Source organism: Cydia amplana, chromosome 13 (genome assembly GCF_948474715.1).
Source record: "Cydia amplana chromosome 13, ilCydAmpl1.1, whole genome shotgun sequence".
Classification (NCBI taxonomy): Eukaryota; Metazoa; Arthropoda; class Insecta; order Lepidoptera; family Tortricidae; genus Cydia; species Cydia amplana.
Genome location: NC_086081.1, coordinates 1,565,601 through 1,587,610, shown reverse-complemented (window position 1 = coordinate 1,587,610; position 22,010 = coordinate 1,565,601). Strand labels below are relative to the sequence as shown.

Below are 22,010 nucleotides of genomic sequence, written 5' to 3'. Positions count from 1 at the left end.
GAAAAATGCTACCGTGCTACTAGGGCTGGTGTAGCAAATAATCTTATATAGCAGAGGAAGACCGAGACGCGTGCTTTTGGAGCAGGCTAGAGAGAAAATCAAAATTGTGACGTAGGTATCAGGAGCTCAAAACAGTGGCAGAGAGAATAACGGAATGGCGGTTACTCCACCGACAAGAGCCAGGCTCTTGAGAATTACGATGATGATGATGGTGATGATGACATCTATATCAGTTTATAAATTAATATCTGGGAGACCGAGCAAAGCTCGGAAAACATATAAAAACTCGAATAGGCGCGTTTTCCTAGAGACCATGCTAGATCGATTTTTCGCCCCCGAAAACCGCTTCCGAGATCCCCGAAATATATATATATATATAAATAAATAAATATACAAGAATTGCTCGTTTAAAGGTATTAGATAGATAGATAGATAGATATCATGGTATAGTTTCATCATACAAGCACACACACAACACACACATACACAACACACTTTTACGTAATTATCTTAGCAGTAGGTATAATAAATAATAGTAATAGTGAATTTATATGTATAAACAGATGAGTATATAGTTGATACTGGTTTAAGTGCAATGTCATATTTCTATCATCCTTGTTAAACTATAAAAATTGTTGCCATAAATGTTACAATGTATAGGTACGTATAGTACCTACATACAGTGTGTAAATCCAATACGGGCTAATATTTAAACGGTGGTTAGCATAGGACCTAAAAAGTATATTGAGATAGATTTTACTTAGAAATGCATTGAAAATTTTAACCATACAAAATAATTCGGCCCGCAATGTAATACACCACACACGTTACGGGATACGAGCTTTTTAAAGTAACTGTCAACGCTTGTTGGCAGTTACTATGAAAAGCTCGTATCTCGTAATGTCATTATCATCTTCTGTTTCTTAATGTTTACAGTACATTGCTGCTCGGTACATGTGGAAAAAATTAATCACGGGGTCATAATTAAGTGTAACTTAAAAAAACATCTTAATTAATGATAAGACGGGTAAATTCTATATCTGGTTTAATTTATTGCCCGTATTTGACTTACACACTGTATGTAAGCGATCAGACCTTCGGTATAATATTTTTAACTTGTGTATACTTCACAACCAACCTGCATTGCTAGAAGTAGCGGTGGTTTATTCCCTGATCCCTATAAGACAGGTTTACCTAGTTTAGGGCTCAGGATACTATTCCTAGGCTGTCTAACAATGGAATACCTACTTACTGCTATGTAAATATGTAATAAGCTGCATTTTTGATGCCTAAATAAATCATTCTTCATTTTCATTTTTTCATATATATAAATAAATAAATATGCAAGAACTGCTCGTTTAAAGGTATTAGATTAGATTAGATATATGACTAGGTACTTAAAAACACAAATCAAAATATTTAATAAAGTAATTTGTTTTGTTCTATGGTCAATACACAACCCCTAGTGTAAATTACATTCGATAGCGTGACGTGACCGTACGCATTTGTGTCTCTTCTGTATGGGATTTTGAGTTTCCAAAATGTCCCGCTTGGCGCGCTGTTCAAATCCCAAAGTACAATATCATATATCATATCTACACGTTTTAATGTTGTTTTTGAGTCAAAATATTGCACTGGCACAGGCATAAATATAAGTTCCAAAGCACTTTTAACAAATGTAGGCTCTTGGATCTTTTGACTTTCGAATATATCTCATACAGTGTAACTTCCATTATGTAAGATGTATTGCAAACAACTTTGGATGAAAGTTCCAAAGTTGTTTGAATGAGTTTCGTCTGAAAACACTTGTAAATACTAGTAAAGAAGATTTATCGTACCTACTTTTGAAAATATCCAACGAGTTTAATTTTGTTTAAAGTTTTGAAACATTCTGCTACAATATTAGATTATCAATTAAATTAAAGTCGTTTCACTTTGATATAGGTAAATACCTAATGGAATTTAATTACATCGTTATTAGTTTTTCCTCCGTTTTTAAAAGTAAGTTGTAATTTTAAAGGTCGCTATATAGTATTTCTTTATAAGTACACATATATATATATATTTTTTTTATTTATTTATCGCTAAAAAAACTTACAGGGTATTTACATATTTATGTTCCGCCAAACTGAAGACAGTTTGTTGGCGGATAAAGCGCTCTCTATCCTTTTGTGTTCTACCCACTTAACTTACATACTTATACCTAATACATTACTTAACTAGAGTTATGCCATACAAACAATATACTATTACTAGTTCAAAGTTCAAAGTTCAAAGTGTTTTTATTTGTGAGTATATGTCAAACTGATTACAGTGGCGGTAAATAAATATTTGTAGCACTATACCCTGCCTGATGGCGTACAAAAACTTGAATTATTTCCTTACATACTAACATGCGAAATAAATTTAGATATCTATACATATACCTAGTTATTATTAATATTAAATTCATATCAAATCAGAAGCATTAAAATTATACAGCAAAAATTCAGAAATAGTGTAAAAACAATTATCAATTAAAAATGTCAGTAGTTTGTGCTTAAACTGATTTATGGGTAACATTCTGAATGGGACAGGCAATTTGTTATAAATCTTACTAGCTAAGCAGAACACACTTTTGCGCATTAGGGCAGTATTTGCGGAAACAGGAAAGAGATTCTGAGGATACCTGGAATCTCTAGCAAATACCTCAGAGACCGTCCTGAATAGTGTTGGGTTTGTCTTGATGTACATCGCAATCTCAAAAATGTAGAGGCAAGGCAAAGTAAGAATTTTCAGTTCTTTAAAATGTGGCACACAGCTATGTGTTAGGTGAAGCCCTCGAATCGCTTTCACGCATTTCTTCTGTGCCATAAAGACGGCTTCCCTGTTAACTGAATTACCCCAATAAATGATTCCATAGCGTAAGGTAGAGCCAACGAAACTGTGATAAGCCATCATCACAGCCTCCGTACTGACTTGCTTGGAAAGCTTGTACAAAGCGAAAGCATATTTATTTAATTTTTTACAAACCGTCTCAGTATGAGCTGTCCAGTTTAAATGATTGTCAATCTGGACTCCTAAAAAACTTGTATTGCTTACTGATTCTATAACCGTTCCTTCATAATTGCAATCAATGGGTCTCATTACTTTTCTTTGATAAAAATGCATTATTTTTGTTTTATTTAGATTTATTGTTAAATTATTGTTCTTGAGCCATTCAATTATAGTATGTAAAGTGTAATTAATTTCATATTCATAGTCTCTATCATCTTTGCAATCAATTACTACTGTGCTGTCGTCGGCGTAGAGTACCATTGGATAGTTAATGTGACGAGGAAGGTCATTAATATACAGCAAGAATAAAAGCGGACCAAGCACGCTTCCCTGCGGCACTCCATACACTAAATCTCGTTTATCGGACCTGTAACAAACCTGTCTTTGTGATTTAAGACATATCTGTGACAGTTCAGTGTACTACTCACTACTATTATCATACAAATCTAAAAGTTTTGCTTGCAGCCTTTTCTTAAATATTTGCTTACTGCTACACTTATCTACTGTTGGACTTAATTGGTTAAGTATTTTAGGAATCATAATTATGTTTGCGCGTTCTTTGGCCATAATAGTTATTCGCTTTATGTTCTACGTATGTTTGTTGCGTGCTTACTCTGAAATTACGTAACGGTAGTCTACGCGTTTTGAATTTGTCTTGACCGTAATCATCCATACAAATTAAATGCCTAACCTTCTCATGCACTGGTAAGATTTTTAATATTTTATACAATCGCTTGTAATTATTATTGCATTTGTTTTTAGTTTTTTTATCTACTAATATACTTTTTACTATTCTAATCTGGAGATTACAAATTTTATCAAGGTAACTCTTAAACGTACGTCCGTATTCAATTAATCCATAAGTAATTACCGAGTCGGCTAGCGAGTGATACAGGATGTGCATTAATTTTCTACTTACTATGTTTTTTAAGCTAATTAGTTTTGCCAAAATTGAGCGGAGTTTATTACATACTATTTCTATATGGATCCCCCAATTTTTAGTGTCTATAGTTAAGCCTAAATATTTATATCTATCTACGACTTGTATACTACTACAGTTACAGTCTTCCTGGTTTTTATTATTATGTAGACAGTCATATCCACTCACATGATTCCAGCAACTAGAGTTTCAAGATTGCGCACCTCTAAAATGATCGTCGCAACTCGAGTTGCAAAAGGAGTGTATGCGGTTTTTTATTTATTATCTGTGAAGGGCTGCACAGATACGGTATAAACAATTTTTAAAACACAGACTACCAACGTGACAATATTTAAAAAATGTTTCAACCATATAGACACAACCACAGTATTTCTTATCTATTTTACTTTGCAAGTTGTTCAGGAAGTGCGATGTGTAAAAAGTTGCTGCGTGTTTTAAAATGCCTCAAGTATACAAATTTAGATATTTCTATTAGTAATGTATATTAAACTACTCCGCGTTTATTGGTCTATTAGTTTAAAACTATATTTTAGACCTACTTAATATTGATGACCAAATAATATCACTTCAAAACAATAGTTCTGTAGATTCTTGACGTGTTTTTTATTTGAATGCCCTACATTTCTAAGATTACTAAATATATCTTGAGCAACCAATAGACATTAAATAGTTCGATTATTAAGTTACATTAATAAACCATAGAATGTATTAAATCACTGTGTATTACACAGGATTAGCGATCAAAACATGTGACGGTAAATTGTAAGTACAAACCCGGCAACTGTGGTTGCTTAAAGCATTTCTGCATATCGTAAGGCATGTGGTGTACTAGACGCGTTGCATACGCGTTTTGGGATTTTTTTTACTACTTACTTATAATTTGTATTTACTAATATTTCTTTGCTATTTACATTGAATAAACTAAATAATTATACGATTAAATAAATAATTAATTAGGTATTACAATTTTAAAGTTCCTATTTCTGTTGAACATCTGCACCGCGCGCTGTTGTGTCTCCACCCTAAATGGGTAGCCATCTTTATTTTTGAGATGGAAGAAGTCAGTTTACCGGCTTATTTACGTTTGTAATCAGTATAATTTTATGTGTTAATAGTTATTATTGGTTTATTGTGCTTAATATGTTGTGAAGTGTGTGTTATGGTGGATGTATTAAACGTATTAGTGTAGTTATAAGTTAGTTCGGTTGTTGGTGATCGGCAATTATAAAAACACCAAAATTTAGTAGGTACGTAGATACTCTTTTGTTATTTTAAGTTATATAGCTACTATCATCGTTATAATTGCATAAGTTATGCATTTTATTTCAAGATTATTAGTGTCTTAAACTGTTTTTTACTATATTTTAGTACTTCAGTGTCTAAATTAGCCACAAAAAAATCATGAACATAATATATAGTTTCACAGCAGATTGAGCAATTCGAAAGTTTCTTATCGGAATTTGAATTAGTTTACTCGGCAATTTCATAGGTGAGCTATCAAGATGTTTAGTACCAATTAAAAGCTTATTAAGTCTTCTTTAAATTGAATACAAAAAAAAGATACGTTATCGATTTAGATTTTTAATTAAAAATAGTTTTCTACTATAACGCGGACATTATTTCATTGGGTCAACTTTGTGAATTTTTAATAATTATTTTTATTATAACAGCACAATGCTATAGTAGTAAAATAAATTCTTTGTTTCTTTATCATTAAAAAACCAAAATAATCGTTGCAAATGCTTTAGCAGAAGTAAAGTTATCGATTTTTGAAAATATCATGACACTGTGCCGTCGTATCTGCGAAATGGCAGAGCAGTTCAGGGCACCTTTTGTTAAAATCGGAATCATGTGAGTGGATATGTATGCCCCAATATACAAACATTTTTACATGGTTCCTGTAGGTATGGCAACTTAATTATCATACATTTGGTCTTTTCTATATTAAGGATTATACCATTGTCGTGCGACCATTTTATTATGCTTGTAAAATCTGTCTGTATGTTTTTAACCACAGTTTTAATGTCCCTATCAGCATACAATACACATGTATCATCGGCATAGGTACATATAAGTTGAGCAGGCCTGGACGACGTTAATCATGCTGTTTACATGCAAAATGTATACCCTAACGGCCCGAACACCGATCCGGTTGGCACCCCGTATACTACGCTAGCCTCCTCGCCGCTCAGCCCATTGATAAAAGTGGTTATTGTTCTGTTACTTAAGTTGTAGTAGTAGTAGTAAACTCTTTATTGTACAAAAAGACGTATTAAAAATAACATACAATTAGTAAGAAGTACAAAGGCGAACTTATCCCTTTGAGGGATCTCTTCCAGTTAACCTTTGAGTAGATGAGAGGAGAAAGTGAAAAGCGGGTGACAAATGCTAAATGCTTAGCGGGTGTTAAGTAGTTTCTAATCACACTTTAACACATTCACTGCCAGCGGTCGGTTAGGCGGGTTCTCTGTTCGAAGGCGCTTTTCGCTACATATGGGAGAAACGGTGTCCTCAACTACGCTGCTGCGCGCTGGCAGAAAATGTGTTAAACAATTTTTTTTCAGACGTTACATTCCGCGCTCACCTCCCAAATGTCTGGATCACCCTTGTTCGGTGATGGGTAAAGACATAAAATTATTATATATTTCACTTTATTTATTCTCCATCTTAAGTTAGGTTATTTATAATATGGATATAAAAGTAAAATATAAAAACACTTACAAAACAATAAAAAATACATTTTTTTTTATTATGGCAACATATAAACACAATTTAAAAAACCTAACCTAGGGTGCCGCCAGCAGCGGGGCAAGGCCCAAGCTGCCGGTGGTCAGGGCCGCAGAGAGAGGAACCGGCGGACTATCTGCGCCGTGTCCAAGATCACCGCCTTCTGCATCTGACCCTTGATCCAACCACCTAGCGAGAGTCTCTCAAGATGTTGGTCGAGACTCTTCGCTATTAGACCGTTCACTGAAACGACTATTATTATAATAAAATATATAATCATTACATTAATTTGCCTATAGATAATGTCAAAATAACACTAGATTTGTTAGCCATTTAATAACCTCTAAATCAAATTATCTCAGGACCAACTCAATCGTAATGATGATCACGTTAAAATGAACTCGACAATTCGAAATTTCCGGTGATTTATGTCGCGCTAATGACCATTATTACCTTAATATTACCTTCGTTTGATCATCGTACAATAGAGCTAGGCTTTTTGGCAAACATTCTCAAGGTAGCTCGCTGATGTCTGTTTTATATTAATACGTCATTAAATTACTGGATGTGGAAAATATTATAGAGAAAACAAGCTGAGCATATTTGTAGCCAGGGCTGCTAAGCCAATAGTTTTGCTGACTGTATCTGTTGCACAAAATACTAAGTATTGCTACTGTTTCATACGAAAAATAAGTTTTTGGCAAACATTTCATTTTTGGTATAAGCTTTTATCACTGACTGTACTTTTTTTTCCATAGGCAACTAATACTCATCGAGACGATTCTAACAACTCAGAACGCAATTATTTTGCGTTGTTTTATCACAGAATTCCCACGGCCCCCTCCTGTCTCCATCATCAGATCAGCTCCATTGTCATCATAATATTGCATTGTCGTCCGATTTACATATGTATGCAAAATTTCAGCTCAATCGGAAATCGGGAAGTGGGTCAAATTTAGCTTCCAAGATTTGACCCACACTAGCTAACTAACATACAACATACTAACAGGGCAAGTTAACTAAAAGCTTGTAAAAAGTCTACTGAACCACATGAGTAGTTAATACGTTTCGAGTGGGTACACAACAGTGGGCCAAGAATCCAAGATGGCAGACAATGGGAACTATAGTTTCCTGGGATCATTGACGTGGAAGAAACCTTCGACGATTATATAGGTACTGTAGTATTCATAATACTTACCGAGCTTAGGCCTCAGGCGACGGTGGTGGAGGACCCGCGCGAAATCGCCTTTACAATCAATCCATACAATCGTAGTCCTCATTTTCCTCTCTGGATCCCCGAACAGACTACTCACTGTTTTTATGTCTGTTTTTTGTGTGTCGTTGCCGTCGTTGGCGTACTTAAGTGTCGCCACTAACTCATAGTTTTAACTGTTTTAAGTCAGGTCCCCACTGAAAACCAGCGCCACGGATTGAGGGTCCTATTTTAGCGTCCAATGCTTTTTTATGTCTGCATATCTTCTTTTCCATATGCAATATGTTGTGGCGCTAAATAAATGTATTTTGTTTCTTTTTTTCTTTCTTTAAAAGTTGTAAATTATTCCCCTTGTCCTAACAAGGGTTAACACAAATATTTACGTGATTGAAACAAGATTGGTCCGCTGACATACAAAATTGCTTTAACGAAGTGTTTTAGGTTGTTTTATGCAGTGTCAATATTTTGAAGCTCCTTACACCAAAGTTTGGGAACAGATGGTGTTTCACACAACCGATAGTATAAAAACGTAGGCTACTTTTATAGTTTTATTTTATTATGGGGTTAAAGGGGAAAAACGATGAAGTTGATATATTCATGTTATAAAAATTGTTGGGGCACAACTACCCACTGGGAAGCAAAGTAGGTCAATTTTACGGTACAGATAGTACAAATAATATTAAATAGTGTAAAAATATTTCATTCAACTTACTTTTCTCTTTTTACTTTGCTTAAATCGAACGAGAACAAGTTTTATTTTACTGACTAAATTGCTTTAGTAACAGCTGTGTCGAAGTTCAAAGAAGATCCTATAAATTAAAGAGTTACTTAAATAATTGTAACAACTACTAATTAATATAAGTAAGTACCATAAAATAGTACCAGCTTTATTCAATCTCAAACCCATTTGTTAAATTAAATAGTTAATACAGATGTAGTGCATAATTATTTTCCATCGTATTTTCACGAAAACGTACGAACGTGTCTTGCTATTTCAGTCAGTCTCGGTACATACAAAAACTGCCTAGGTACCTACTGAAGTTGACTGAAGTAGCATGACAAATACGAACGTTCCCGAGAAAGTGGAACAGAATATGGAACAACTAATTTAGCTAGGGCCACAGAATAAATAATAGTACTAAGTACAGAAGGCTCACTCGCTAACAAAACGCGTCTGTTACGATCAGCACAGATATGGCCGCTAGGTGGCGACAGCGCCACGCGCGGCTTATGGCTTTCCCCAAAATTGGGGCCGAACGGATGTACTTTTAGCTACCTGTAGCAAAGCGACGAAATCGCGGAGTCAGACACGCCTGCTAGGACCCTAAATGGCAAAAATTGCAGAGCGTGATAGTACCTACCTACTTGGTCTAGCTGTTTGTAGCTCATTGCGATTATAATCACGAATACCCAGTAGGTCTGATGCAGGAAGAAACATTCACCGTGGCGTCCATACCGGACTGCATAACTGTACTTCAAGAAGACCGCAACATTCCCCTGTGGCGAGAGACGCAAGTCGGCTGCAAGGTTCTACTGCTGCTACAGGAGATTCACAAGTTCAAGTAATTATCGTATTATACCCAGCAGGTCTGATGAAGGAAACATTCACCGTGGCGTCAATACCGGACTGCATAACGGTACTTCAAGGCGAACGCAACGATGACCCCCTGTGGTGGGAGACGCAAGTCGGCTGCAAAGTTCTACTGCTACTACAGGAGATTCACAAGTTCAAGTAATTATCGTATTATACCCAGTAGTCTGATGAAGGGAACGTTCACCGTGGCGTTCACACCGGACTGCATAACGGTACTTCAAGACGATCGCAACATTCCCCTGTGGCGGGAGACGCAAGTCGGCTGCATGGTTCTACTGCTACTACAGGCGATTCACAAGCTCAATTAAATATAATACGATGAAATTCTAACCAAGATAGATAACCTGAATGATAACAAAAACACGTCATTTAGATATAGTAATTTTGATATCAAAATGTAAGTTTGAATTTGCCTCCTAGTAGTTGTGTCTAAAGCCCGTTTAAATAGCCCTCATGATAGCCAACCTCCGGTAGGAGATCAGAATCAGAATATTTTATTTGAGATGGCACTGGAAGACGAAGAAGTATTTGTGTGGTTGTAGCTCAAGGGTTTGCTTTTTTTCAGCATTACCTATACCGAAGGTCCTTACCACCACGATGAGAAGGACTTGTATGTCGACGACGTGGACATCTTCGCCAAGCCTCGGTCCCTGTGGTCTCCCGCCATGGACAACTGCACACCAATTGCGCCTGTAATGGATTGGAAGTATGATCGATTATGCTGTGTCGTTTCATGAACTATAAGTTTGGATTTTATGAACGATTTGTAACTAAGTTACTTTTTGAAAACAAGTAAACATTTTAGACAGTGTAAAAAACATCTTCCAGGTTCGGATACCTCCTCCGTCGACCTGTCCCCAACATCAAGCACTTCTACAGTCTCGCCTTCTCGACACCAACGTGGCATTTTATAGCCGCCATGATTCTGCTGGTCTCCGTGCTGTTTTATATCCTCAACCGAGCTGAACAGAAGCTGTCAGGGGAAAACCTCAAGTGCCACTTATGGAGTGAGCTGCTGATTGCGTTCGGAATAATCTGTCAGCATTGTAAGTCATTTTGTAAGTTCCAATTTTAAAATAATAGAACGGGCTTTTTTAAAACTGAATACGACCTTAAATCAGGTCTCGATAGCAATGCGTTGAGATGCCATGATAAGCTCTCATCATAGTCTTAAATTGCGTACTCTATAGCGTCTTGACAATACAGGCGTGTTCAAATATTCGTGAGCACCTTTGCCGCTTCGATATATCTGATGGCGACTGTACGAAAATTTTATAAATTAGCTCTGTTCTATTCATAACATTAAATTACAAAATAGAGCCTAAATCAGTGGAAGGTCCACGTAACTTTGGTCGATTTTACTGCTCGGCGACGGTAGGGTGTTCATCCTCACGCCCTATAATTTAAGCGGTTTAAGAGGAATTTCCTCCCGCGGACGCTCAGGCTGTGGAATTAGCTCCCTGCCGAGGTTTTCTCGTGGAACTACAGTTTGGGGTTCTAAAAGGAGTGTTTAGGTTTTTAAAGGGTCGGCATCGCGCATTTAACACCTGTGGAGAACAGTTGCTGGCGTCCGTAGGCTATTGTACGGTCGAAAGTATTACTTTATGAGTTTTATGACCCATTTCGTACCTTGTCACAGTGACAATCGACATAAAAGTCGCTAGAGACCTCATAGCCTCATACTATTGTCACTGTGACAAGGTACAAAATAAAATACAAATACAAATACAAATATCTTTATTCAGTAATAAAGGACACATAGTTGCTTACATTTATGTTCGGAACTATAATTATAGTTTGGATTAGTAACCTTAGTCACTAAGTACAAGAAATAATGTGGTAGTTACCGTGTAGGCACGGCACAGTTAAGTGACCAATCCCAGTCCCTAAGTCGTTAGAATAAGGTGTACAATTGGTCGGTTAACTGCACTCAAAAAAAAATGGGTCATAAATTAAAACTTTCGACTGTAACTGCTTACCATCATGCGGACCGTACGCTTGTTTTCCACCGACGTGGCATGAAAAAAAAAACCGGAAAATTTACACTTAATATTTAATACTTTTTGTTATATAATTAAAAAGTACTTTTCCAGACATGTCAATCAACCCAATGGAATTAACATCGCGCCGCATCGCCTTCATCAGCTTTTCCATGTTCTCCTACATAATATATTGTTACTATACATCTACCCTGCTCTCCGACTTGGTGCATGACAGAGACAACGAGATGGACTTGGATACGTTAAGCGACAGCGATTATGAACATGCTGTTTTGGATACCTTAGCTGGTATAATCAAGGTACGAACCGTGAGATTAGAGCATGAGTGCGGCCAAACGCTGCTTCAACTCAAACCCGGTACATCTCGCTTGCACCAACATTTTCGTCTGATTTTTATGGAATTAATATTAGTTAGTACAAGCTTTTTATTTAACTGTCCTGTTAGTATGTATGTTAGTCAGTGTGCGTCAAATTTTGGAAGCTGAATTACTAATTAATTAATTGACTAGTTGCCTGAAATAAAGATTTCATTTCACTTCCCGATTTCCAACTGAAATTTTGCATTCATATTTAAATCGGATGACAATACAATATTATGATAACATGGAGCTGATCTGATGATGGACACAGGAGGTGGCCATATGAACTCTGTGATAAAACAACGCAATCTAATTTTGTTTGCATTTTTAGAATTGTCTCGATGAGTATTATAGTTACGTGTTGAAAAGAAAGTACAGGGGCCTTACCATGATGTCTTTTTGCGATTCTGTTTAGGACCTAAACTGAATTGCTAAAGTTCGGAGCTACAGTCGCATAACTCCGTCCCTTAGCAATTCAGTTCAGGTCCTAAACAGAATCGCCATAAGACATCGTGGTAAGGGGGCCTTACCAGCAGGCAGCGATAAAACCTATATAAAATGAAATTAGTGACAAAAAACTTTTTTTATTTCAGGTTGTTATTGAGCAGCTCCCTAAAGATAATAAAGTAAGTGAAATCCTCGTCAACGCTTTTCCGGCTACATTCTGTGGCATTTGAGATCCGCTTTTAGCAATAATATTTCGAAAATTGGAGATAAAACAAGCAACAACGGTTGCACTCCGGGAGTGCCGATAGAAGTGAAAACTCACCTCACTATGTTACCGACGCCCGGTAACACGATACATACGTTTAGCGTATGTAGTATAGGTATTCTATTTATTTATTATAATTTATTATCATTCTCAAATAAGATCACACTTTTTCATTGACATGTTTATTTACACACTGCCATGACAACCTCAAATTATTTGAACATAGGTAAAGAGTCTTGAAAAGGAGTCCGCATCATAAATGGCAAATAACATTTAGTTATTCTTTATTGATTTAAATGCCATTTAAATTATGAGTGGCCACCTTACGGAGCTTACGGTCACGTGATCGCCTTACGCTGTCTCGAGTTTATCATTTTTTCCCCACCTCAAAAAGTGCCTAGCGCCGCTAAAGAAGTTTTCACTTCAAAAAAGTCGACCTATGCTCCTAAGGCCCAAGGTCCTACCCATAGTACTTATTAACTTTGTTATTCAGACCCAGCTCCTTCAACAATTGTGTAGTCATAGCGTACCACGGTCCTACCAGTAGGACTTAATAGAAAACCCATCATTTTGTTTTTAAATTACGCGCTTATCGAAATCGGCTTCTAAAGGACTGTTTTGTTTTGTCTGTGAGCCCTTTAACAAGTACGCAAAAAAAAAACAAAGTGCTGTAGTATGTGCTGTATAAATACAATAACATTAAAAAAAGTATTCTAAGTACTTGGGTCTGAATGACTATAAAACAATAGTACTACGGGCCGTACTGACTACATACTCAATTTTTCGTTGGGCCTTAGGAGGCTATGCCGCTGTGGCCCCGGTGGCCGAGTGGCAACAGGCTGCCGCGATAGCAGAGGACGCTGGTTCGATTCCAGCCTGGGGCACTGGAGGCCTGGGTCACTTTTACCATAGAGAAATAAATACATAGAGTGCTCACTCCATACATCAGTTTTAGTACCAAAAAGACTATTAGCATCTAGCATCGAGTAGCGGAACTATCAGTACTGCTACTTGACAATAGATGTCGCCACCGACCGGAAAGTCTTATGCTGTTGAGATAAGACTTTCCGGTCGGTGCTACATCTATTGTCAAGTAGCAGTACTGATAGTTCCGCTACTCGATGCTAGATGTAGACACTGAAATTAATAGTCTGAACTGATGTATAGAGTGAGCACTCTATGTATTTTTTTCTCTATGCTTTTACTTAGTATATGACATTTATTTCAGTTTATAAAAAAAACTATTAATTTCAGATGTCTCCTCAACGCGTGAGCTTCATCCAAAATCAGTTGATCAATCATCGTGTAGTGAATATTAGCACGGGGCTGGCCGAGGTTAAGACGAGCAAAACAGCTCTGCTATCTGACTATGTCTCCTTACATTCCGCCGTGATGCAGTGTAAGTATTATTCTTCTTCCTGCTAGACCTGTTCCCATTTACTTGGGGTCGGCCTTCCTTGTCCTCAATTTCCATCTAGCGCGGTCTTGCGCTACGTCTTTATTTAACTGAGCTTCTTTTAGGTCTTTTTCAACCGTCGTCCACCAGGTGGTAGGTGGTCTGCCTGAGTTGCGTGTAGTGGTTGGCAGTTTTAGGGCAAGCTTCACCATATGGTCTGCTGAACGCCTTTGGACGTGACCATACCATCTTAAGCGTTTCTCCTTGACTTTTTCGACAATCAGGGCAATCTTGAAACTTCCTCTGACATACTGGTTTCGGATTCTATCCAGTAGTGTGACACCGGCTGATCAGCGTAGCATACGCATTTCTGTGGTGTGCAGCTTGTTCAGATGCTGCTTATTGGTTGCCCAACATTCTGACCCATACAGAAGTGTAAGTATTATTACATAAATAAATAAAGATGGACATTATGTAGGTACTATATTAGTGTCAATTATAGTTTAACTCAACTGTAACCTCTTTTTCCACATGTTGTATTGAGTTTTGCATTTTATTTTATTTTATATTATTTGTGTTTTTAATTTAAATTGGTTGCCCTGAAAACCAGCGCCATAGGTGCCTGGGTGGCCATTAGGGTGTTTCATTTTTCCGAATTTTCGATTTTCATCTGACTTTGCTCGAATTCTGGTTCTTCCTGATTAAAAAATATTATATACCAAAAAAAATTAAAATCGGTGAATATTTAGAGGTTGCACAACATCAACAAAGTTTTCTCAAATAACCAACGACTCTACATCGGAGGGTAGAAAATGGTTTAAGCGGCTACCATCAAAGCGGTGAGTAGTGTGATACTGAACCTTCTACATATAAATCAATTTTAAAATTAGTAGTTAACATGGATTTTGGTTACTCGATAAATGTTCTAATTAAGATTTTTCAGTTTTTCCACCTGTTTCCAAAGGAAAAGTGGTTTTATCGTATTTTAGACGCAAAATTCAGTTTTTTCATTAGATTTTAGTATCAGTTCATTATATTTTGTTATTAAAAAAAATAGTTAATTTTCACGCAATGTATGGGGTTCTCCCTCCACATTTTCAATTTGTGCAACCTTTAAACGTTAATAGATTATTATGAAAATTGAAATAAATAGTTTTTAGAGTGGGGAGACTCGATCGGTGAGCAAAGTCAGGAAAAATATCACAACTTTTTTTTCTCCATACAAAAGTGAAACACCCTAGTGGCCATGGCTAAGAACAATAGTCATCGGCAGATGCTGAGTGGCATCCATTTTGGTGTCTTGTATTAGAATATGATATTTTGTATTATACCTAGGTTAAGATTTGACACCAAATAAACCATTTCTATTTCATTACACAAATCGATTAAGTCAGACAGTAAGCTTAATGGCGTCTATAGGCTACGGTGACTCCTTACCATCAGGCGGGCCATATGCCTGTTTGCCACCAACTTGGCATAAAATAAGACTTGTATTATGGGTTTCTACTTTTCACTGAGGCGATACAGAAAACTAGTTTTAACTTGGGAAAACATGATTTCACTAAAAACGGTTTTTTACGGTAACAATGGTAACGTTATACTGTACCTAAGTAGTTAATTATTTTTATTTTTTCTTTATTTTTCAGCGTTCACCAATTCTGAAGCATGTGATCTTATTAAAGTTGATATATTTTCAAACGTTCTCAAATACTTTGTTACTTCCAACAATTTCAAATACATTGAGGAATTCAAAATCAGGTAAAGAACTATTTCGTTACGATACGATTTTTCCTGTATAATTTGCAGACACGTTTTCTTATAACATTATGAGGTAATTTTAAAGCGTAAGTTATTCACTCCCGTTTAAGGTAATAATGTGCAAAAATTGGGGAAGTTTAAATCAGTGGTTTACATTATTGAAGTGCCTCCCGGAGTGCAACCCGTTGTTTTTATTAGGGTTCCGTACCCAAAGGGTAAAAACGGGACCCTATTACTAAGACTCCGCTGTCCGTCCGTCCGTCCGTCTGTCACCAGGCTGTATCTCACGAACCGTGATAGCTAGACAGTTGAAATTTTCACAGATGATGTATTTCTGTTGCCGCTGTAACAACAAATACTAAAAACAGAATAAAATAAAGATTTAAGTGGGGCTCCCATACAACAAACGTGATTTTTGACCGAAGTTAAGCAACGTCGGGCGGGGTCAGTACTTGGATGGGTGACCGTTTTTTTGCTTGTTTTGCTCTATTTTTTGTTGATGGTGCGGAACCCTCCGTGCGCGAGTCCGACTCGCACTTGGCCGGTTTTTTTTTCAACAGCACACTGCGGGCCCAGGAAGCCGGCGTGCTGCACCGTGTACTCTCACCGCACAAGGTCCAACATTTCAGTGAAGCGTGCGTGAGCTCGCACTTCCAAGCGCACATCGGGCTCGTCAGACAACCGTGCATCCTACTGGCGCTGGGATACGTGCTGTGCGGGTTCATATTGTTAGCTGAAAGAGTGCACTATAATAGGTATAAGGTTTGGCCGTATGTGAACTAGAATTTTTGAAGTGAAAACTTCTTTAGCGGCGCTGTGCACTTTTTGAGGTGGGGAAAAAATTTTAAACTCGTAACAGGTGTCGTCTTACGGTCACGTGACCTGATCGAAAAACTGTCTGTCTGCAGCACTATGTATAATTGAGGTTAACGCCATCTAGCGTTATTTCGTCGGATTACTTGAAATCCCTAAGCACATCACTGTTAGTACTCGAGTTATATTAATACCAGTTAGAGGGAAACTCACTAGATGGCATTTAAATCAATAAAGAAAAACTCAATGACATTACAATGCATTGTAACAGTTTTTCGATCAGGTCACGTGTCCGTTTCACGGTCACGTGACACCTGTTACGAGTTTAACATTTGTTCCCCATCACAAAAAGTGCACAGCGCCGCTAAAGAAGTTTTCACTTCAAAAATATCGTATCGAAGCGGAACATGAAATTAAAAATAAAATGTGTTGAATTAAATAATGTAAAAATCAATTTTTGTATTTGTTTGCATTAATTATATTAAAATACCTTTTTTTTAGTTCTTCATTTTTTTTGTTCCGAAGGCATCCTGAGTTCCTGACAAAGTGTAGTTTTTATTTATATTCATTCTAATGTACAACAGAATAAAAATAGGGACCCTTACAAGTAAACTAGAGAAAAACCAACAAAACTTAGACACAATTGAACATTTCCCAACAAGTTGAAACATTTGAAGAGTTTATTTCTATTGTAAACATTCTCGGAAGCCCTACAGCGATCGGCAAAGTATACGGCAAAGTATTTCACGATGTTTATATGTGACGTTCCACGGGAAAAGGACATGGCAGTCGGCGCTTACGTCAGGTTACGTGACGTTAGTATTGAATGAATGAATGAAATCTTTATTTCAGGCAAATAGTGGCCCATACATAAAAAAACTAGCATACATATTATAAAAATATAAACTAAACAGTAAAAAGCGGCCAAGTGCGAGTCGGGCTCGCCCATGAAGGGTTCCGTATTTCGGGGATTTATGACGTATTAAAAAATAAACTATTTACTAACTAGATCTCGTTCAAACCAATTTTCGGTGGAAGTTTGCATGGTAATGTAGATCTATATTTTTTTAGTTTTATCATTCTCTTATTTTAGAAGTTACGGGGGGGGACACAACTATTCAGTTTAGAAAAAAATGATATTAGAAACCTCATTATCATTTTTGAAGACCTATCCCACATATAGATACCCCACACGTATGGGTTTGATTAAAAAAAAATTTTTTAGTTTTAGTTCTAAGTATGGGGAACCCCCAAAAAATTTTTTTTTTCTATTTTGTATGAAAATCTTAATGCGGTTCACAGAATACATCTACTTACCAAGTTTCAACAGTATAGGTCTTATAGTTTCGGAAAAAAGTGGCTGTGACATACGGACGGACCATCCATACCATCTCTTAGAATCACGTGGCAAGTCGTCGAATTGATATAAGTAATATGCCTATTCATAAATATATATTTGCTGTCCTTTAGATTTTAGAACATCCTCCTTGTAAAGATTACCGCACCATAATATTATTTAAGCTATAGATTCATAATGATTATTATGAAATTTTAATCTAGTTGCCTAGAGAAATGTACTACGTCAACATAAGAAGGTCTGAAAACTGAAACTCTAAGTCCATGGGGTCCCAGCGCGCACAAGTTGTTTGCAGAAATCGCGAAGTGTCTGTTTGACGTAATTGGTGACCGACTCGACTTCGACAAACACAAAGCAATAGTACAAGTGTCTAAAGGGGCTCACTGATTACCAGTCCGCCGGACGATATTGGCCTCTCAGTTGTTCGGAACTGTCATCTTTTTGTTCTAACTGACAGGCCAATATCGTCCGGTGGACTGTTAATCAGTGGGCCCCTTAACTAAATGCGAAGGCTGAAGGCTGAGCTCTGCGTAGGACCGATTCGAAGGTCCGAAGCGTTCCCGTAACTTTACCAAGTACCTATTTTAAAGTACAAGTGTCTAAATCGCATGATCCAAAGGCTGAGGTCGCGTAGGGTCGAAGGCCCGAAGGATCCAGGAGGTCAGTTCTCAAACATAGATCAATAGTACAAGTGTCTAAATGCAAAGGCCGAACCATCCAGGATGTCAGTGCTTAAACACATAACTGACATTTTGAACACTTCGGGCCTTCGGCCCTACGTGGAGCTCGGCCTCCGGCCTTCGCATTTAGACACTTATATTATTGATCTGTGTTTAAGCATTGATAGCCTGGACGCTTCGGGCCTTCGACCCTACGCGAAGCTCGGCCTTCACTTTCGCATCAGCTATCCACACCAACGTCTCACGTAAACCATTGCGGCTGTGTCCCTGACACAGCATCTCTCAATTTTTATCTTGTTGAAACTCACCAATTGCACGTTGATGGTATGCTTGCCCTTACGGTTGATGAACTGCAGGCCGTGCGGTCGAGGAGGAGGAAAGATCGAGACGTGGGTGCAGTCGACAGCTCCCAACAAATCAGGCAAGCCATATTTTTGTTCAAAAGCCGCCGCGACGTCTCGTCTTTCCCCCTCGGTACCCGGGAAGCATATCCATTTAGGTTTAAGGCTGAAAACATTGCTATGAATTGGTGGAAATCAAGCGTAAAAAATAACAGAACTATAGGTAGGTAAAGGTCTTCTCTTTTGTTCTCTAACAATAGTAACGCTATTATATATACCTACATTATATACTTATTTAACCATAGCTATGCCTCCTCGTTTGATTTTCGATTGTTTAATTATTATAATAATCTAATACCTTTAAACGAACAATTCTTGTATATTAATAATAATAATATATATTAAATTAATATATATTATATATATATCTAATACCTTTAAACGAGCAATTCTTGTTTATTTATCTCGGAAACGGCTCTAACGATTTCGATGAAATTTGCTATATGGGGGTTTTCGGGGGCGAAAAATCGCTCTAGCTAGGTCTTATCTCTGGGAAAACGCGCATTTTTGAGTTTTTATATGTTTTCCGAGCAAAGCTCGGTCTCCCATATTTATTATAATAGGAGATTTAATAATTTATAAAGAATTTCTTTTTCGCTCCTACCTACATAATTCTTATATTACCTAATCATAATCAAAGACAAAATGGGGACTATCCATTACCGGCTTAAGGGTTACATCATACCTTCTGTTAATAGCAGCGACCACCTGGCTTAGGTATTTGGAGGCTGTCCTTTGTGCCACGCACAAAGTGTGGTCCTGTCCGACCTCCCGCTGGTAGCTGCCACCTGCCATGAACTTAATGGCAACCAGCACCTACGATGGTAGATATTGTTATGATTCGCGATGAAGATAAAGATTCTGAGTATAAATGTACTTAGAATCCCATTCATAATGTTCCCGTGCAGTTTTATAGCTCAAATAGAATTGCAATTATTTTGGATTACTTAAGTATATACCTTTATGTGGACAGGGAGGCCATGTTGTTGCCGGGGAGCCAACGCATCTTCCAGCTCCCGGCACAAGTACATAGCCATAGGCTTATTCATCCGGTAGTTGTGGAAAAACTCTTGTTCCGGGAGCTCGAAGGGGTTAGCTAAATCCCTGAGACGAGCCCGCTGAATCTTTCGGGCACGTATTTCCTCATTTAATATGAAGAACAAAGCCATTCTGAAAAATGTGTTCTTTGTAACATTGTACCTGTTCCTTTCTAAGATACGGAGTAGGCAATTAAATAACATTCACATAAATGAACCAAATTTTAACTTACTTTTCGAAGAGATTTTTAGTATTTTTTCCCAAAATGTCACTAACACCCTAGAGTCGCGCTCTCAAGTCGCGTAGACTTTGACTCGCGGTTTGACGTAAAGACGAGAGAACATTTTGTCTACAAATAAGGTAGTTGTGCTGCGGTTTTTAGTTCAAAGTCGCGATCTGTTGTCATTTTGTCTGTTGACATTTGATCGCGAGTTTGTCGCCTCTCCCGCGCGTGAGTTGTGCTGCCACCCCGCGACAAGGCATCGAGTCGCGCCCATCTGTCTCTTCTCGCGCCTGTCGCGGCAAGTTGTGCTAGAGGTGCTGGAGGAGACGCCACATCACCTTTACCCGTTGAACGTCACATATCTGTATTCCTGAAATAAATCAACAGTCAAGTTTTAACTGACTTTAAAACGGAGCACGAATCCTGTTTTGTGTTGCAACCGTTTGTTGCGAATAGCCACATAATAAATAGTACTAGCACAGAATAAATAATAGTACTAAGTACAGTAGATTCACTCTAACAAAACGCGTCTGTTACGATCAGGACAGATATGGCCGCTAGATGGCGACAGCGCCACGCGCGGCTTATGGCTTTCCCCAAAATTGGGGCCGAACGGATGTACCTGTAGCAAAGCGACGAAATCGCGGAGTGAGACACGCCTGGTACTAGGTACAGAAGTTTCACTCTCTAACAAAATGCGTCTTGTATTACGATAGATATGCTCGCTAGGTAACGCAAGCGCGAGCAGGCGTCCGTTCCGTAGCGGTGCGCGGCAACTCTGACTAGACACCAAAATTGGTGTCGGCCGCATGTATGTACTTGTAGGTACTTGTAGCGACGAAATCGCGGAGTGAGCCACGCCTACCATGTCCACCTCCTGTTTTCAACATCAGATCAGCTCCATGTCATCATAGTATTGCGTTGTCATTCTGTTTACATATGTATCCAAAATTTGAGCTAAATCGAAAATAGGTAAGTGGGCCTTTAGCTTCCAAGATTTGACCTACACTAACTAACAAACTTTTAACATACTAAAAGCGCTTAAATATAAGCTTGAAAAAAGAGTTAAACAAATGAAGCAAGTCTTTTATTTATGGAGGTTGCAAAATTTTTCGCAACTTTTAATGTTAGGCAAAGTCTCAATCAGGCATTTCCCAAGTTTCCCCTCAATAAAAAACTTTTAAACTGAAACAATATTGTGAACATGTAGGCTTTCTATTGGGTAGAATTTTTAACAAAGTGTCGAAACCGTTTTGCAAAATTGGCCTAAGAAAGATAAATTAATCTTTGTTGTTGAAATTTGCCTCCAACCCCTGTCAGTTTAAGGTTCATTTTGCCTTAATAGACCACAAATAGTCGTGTGCTATAAAACGTGAGACAGAAATGACACAATTTCAAAATGCTTTTCTCAATTGTGCCAAGATTTTCTCAAGAACTTTTTTGTGTGAAAAATTGAAAAAGAAATCGGGTACATATTATATTGGTTTGTTTGTTTGGTGTACTTCAACAGACTAATATAGGTAATATTGTATAATATATTAGTCTGATAAGTACAGTCAGCATCACACTGGTGCTTATATGTAGGTATGTATGTAGGAATGTATGTATGTACGAGAAACACAGTTACAGAGTCAATTGAATAGGTACAACAAAGGCGAACTTATCCCTTTATGGGATCTCTTCCAGTTAACCTTTGAGGAAACGAATAAAACAGAAGTAATGATAATAAATGCTGTGAATGACAAACAAAAACTAAAGTGTAC

At 37.5% G+C, this 22,010-nt stretch overlaps 2 protein-coding genes across 2 annotated transcripts; one reads left to right on the top strand and one right to left on the bottom strand.

The window, feature by feature from the left end:
• Positions 1-9,336: 9,336 nt before the first annotated feature.
• Positions 9,337-16,518, top strand: LOC134653215 (uncharacterized). Its single transcript, XM_063508543.1, has 8 exons — positions 9,337-9,478; positions 10,076-10,216; positions 10,339-10,556; positions 11,604-11,809; positions 12,463-12,495; positions 13,836-13,980; positions 15,624-15,735; positions 16,296-16,518. Exons 1-8 carry the CDS (start codon positions 9,339-9,341, stop codon positions 16,516-16,518), a joined length of 1,218 nt encoding a protein of 405 aa, XP_063364613.1. The 5' UTR covers positions 9,337-9,338.
• A 1,882-nt stretch (positions 16,519-18,400) lies between these two features.
• On the bottom strand, positions 18,401-20,155 carry LOC134653682 (putative nuclease HARBI1). The gene is made up of 4 exons (XM_063509074.1): positions 19,946-20,155; positions 19,672-19,802; positions 18,894-19,092; positions 18,401-18,484 (listed from the first exon to the last, which is right to left on the bottom strand). Exons 1-4 carry the CDS (start codon positions 20,153-20,155, stop codon positions 18,401-18,403), a joined length of 624 nt encoding a protein of 207 aa, XP_063365144.1.
• Between the last annotated feature and the right edge of the window lie 1,855 nt (positions 20,156-22,010).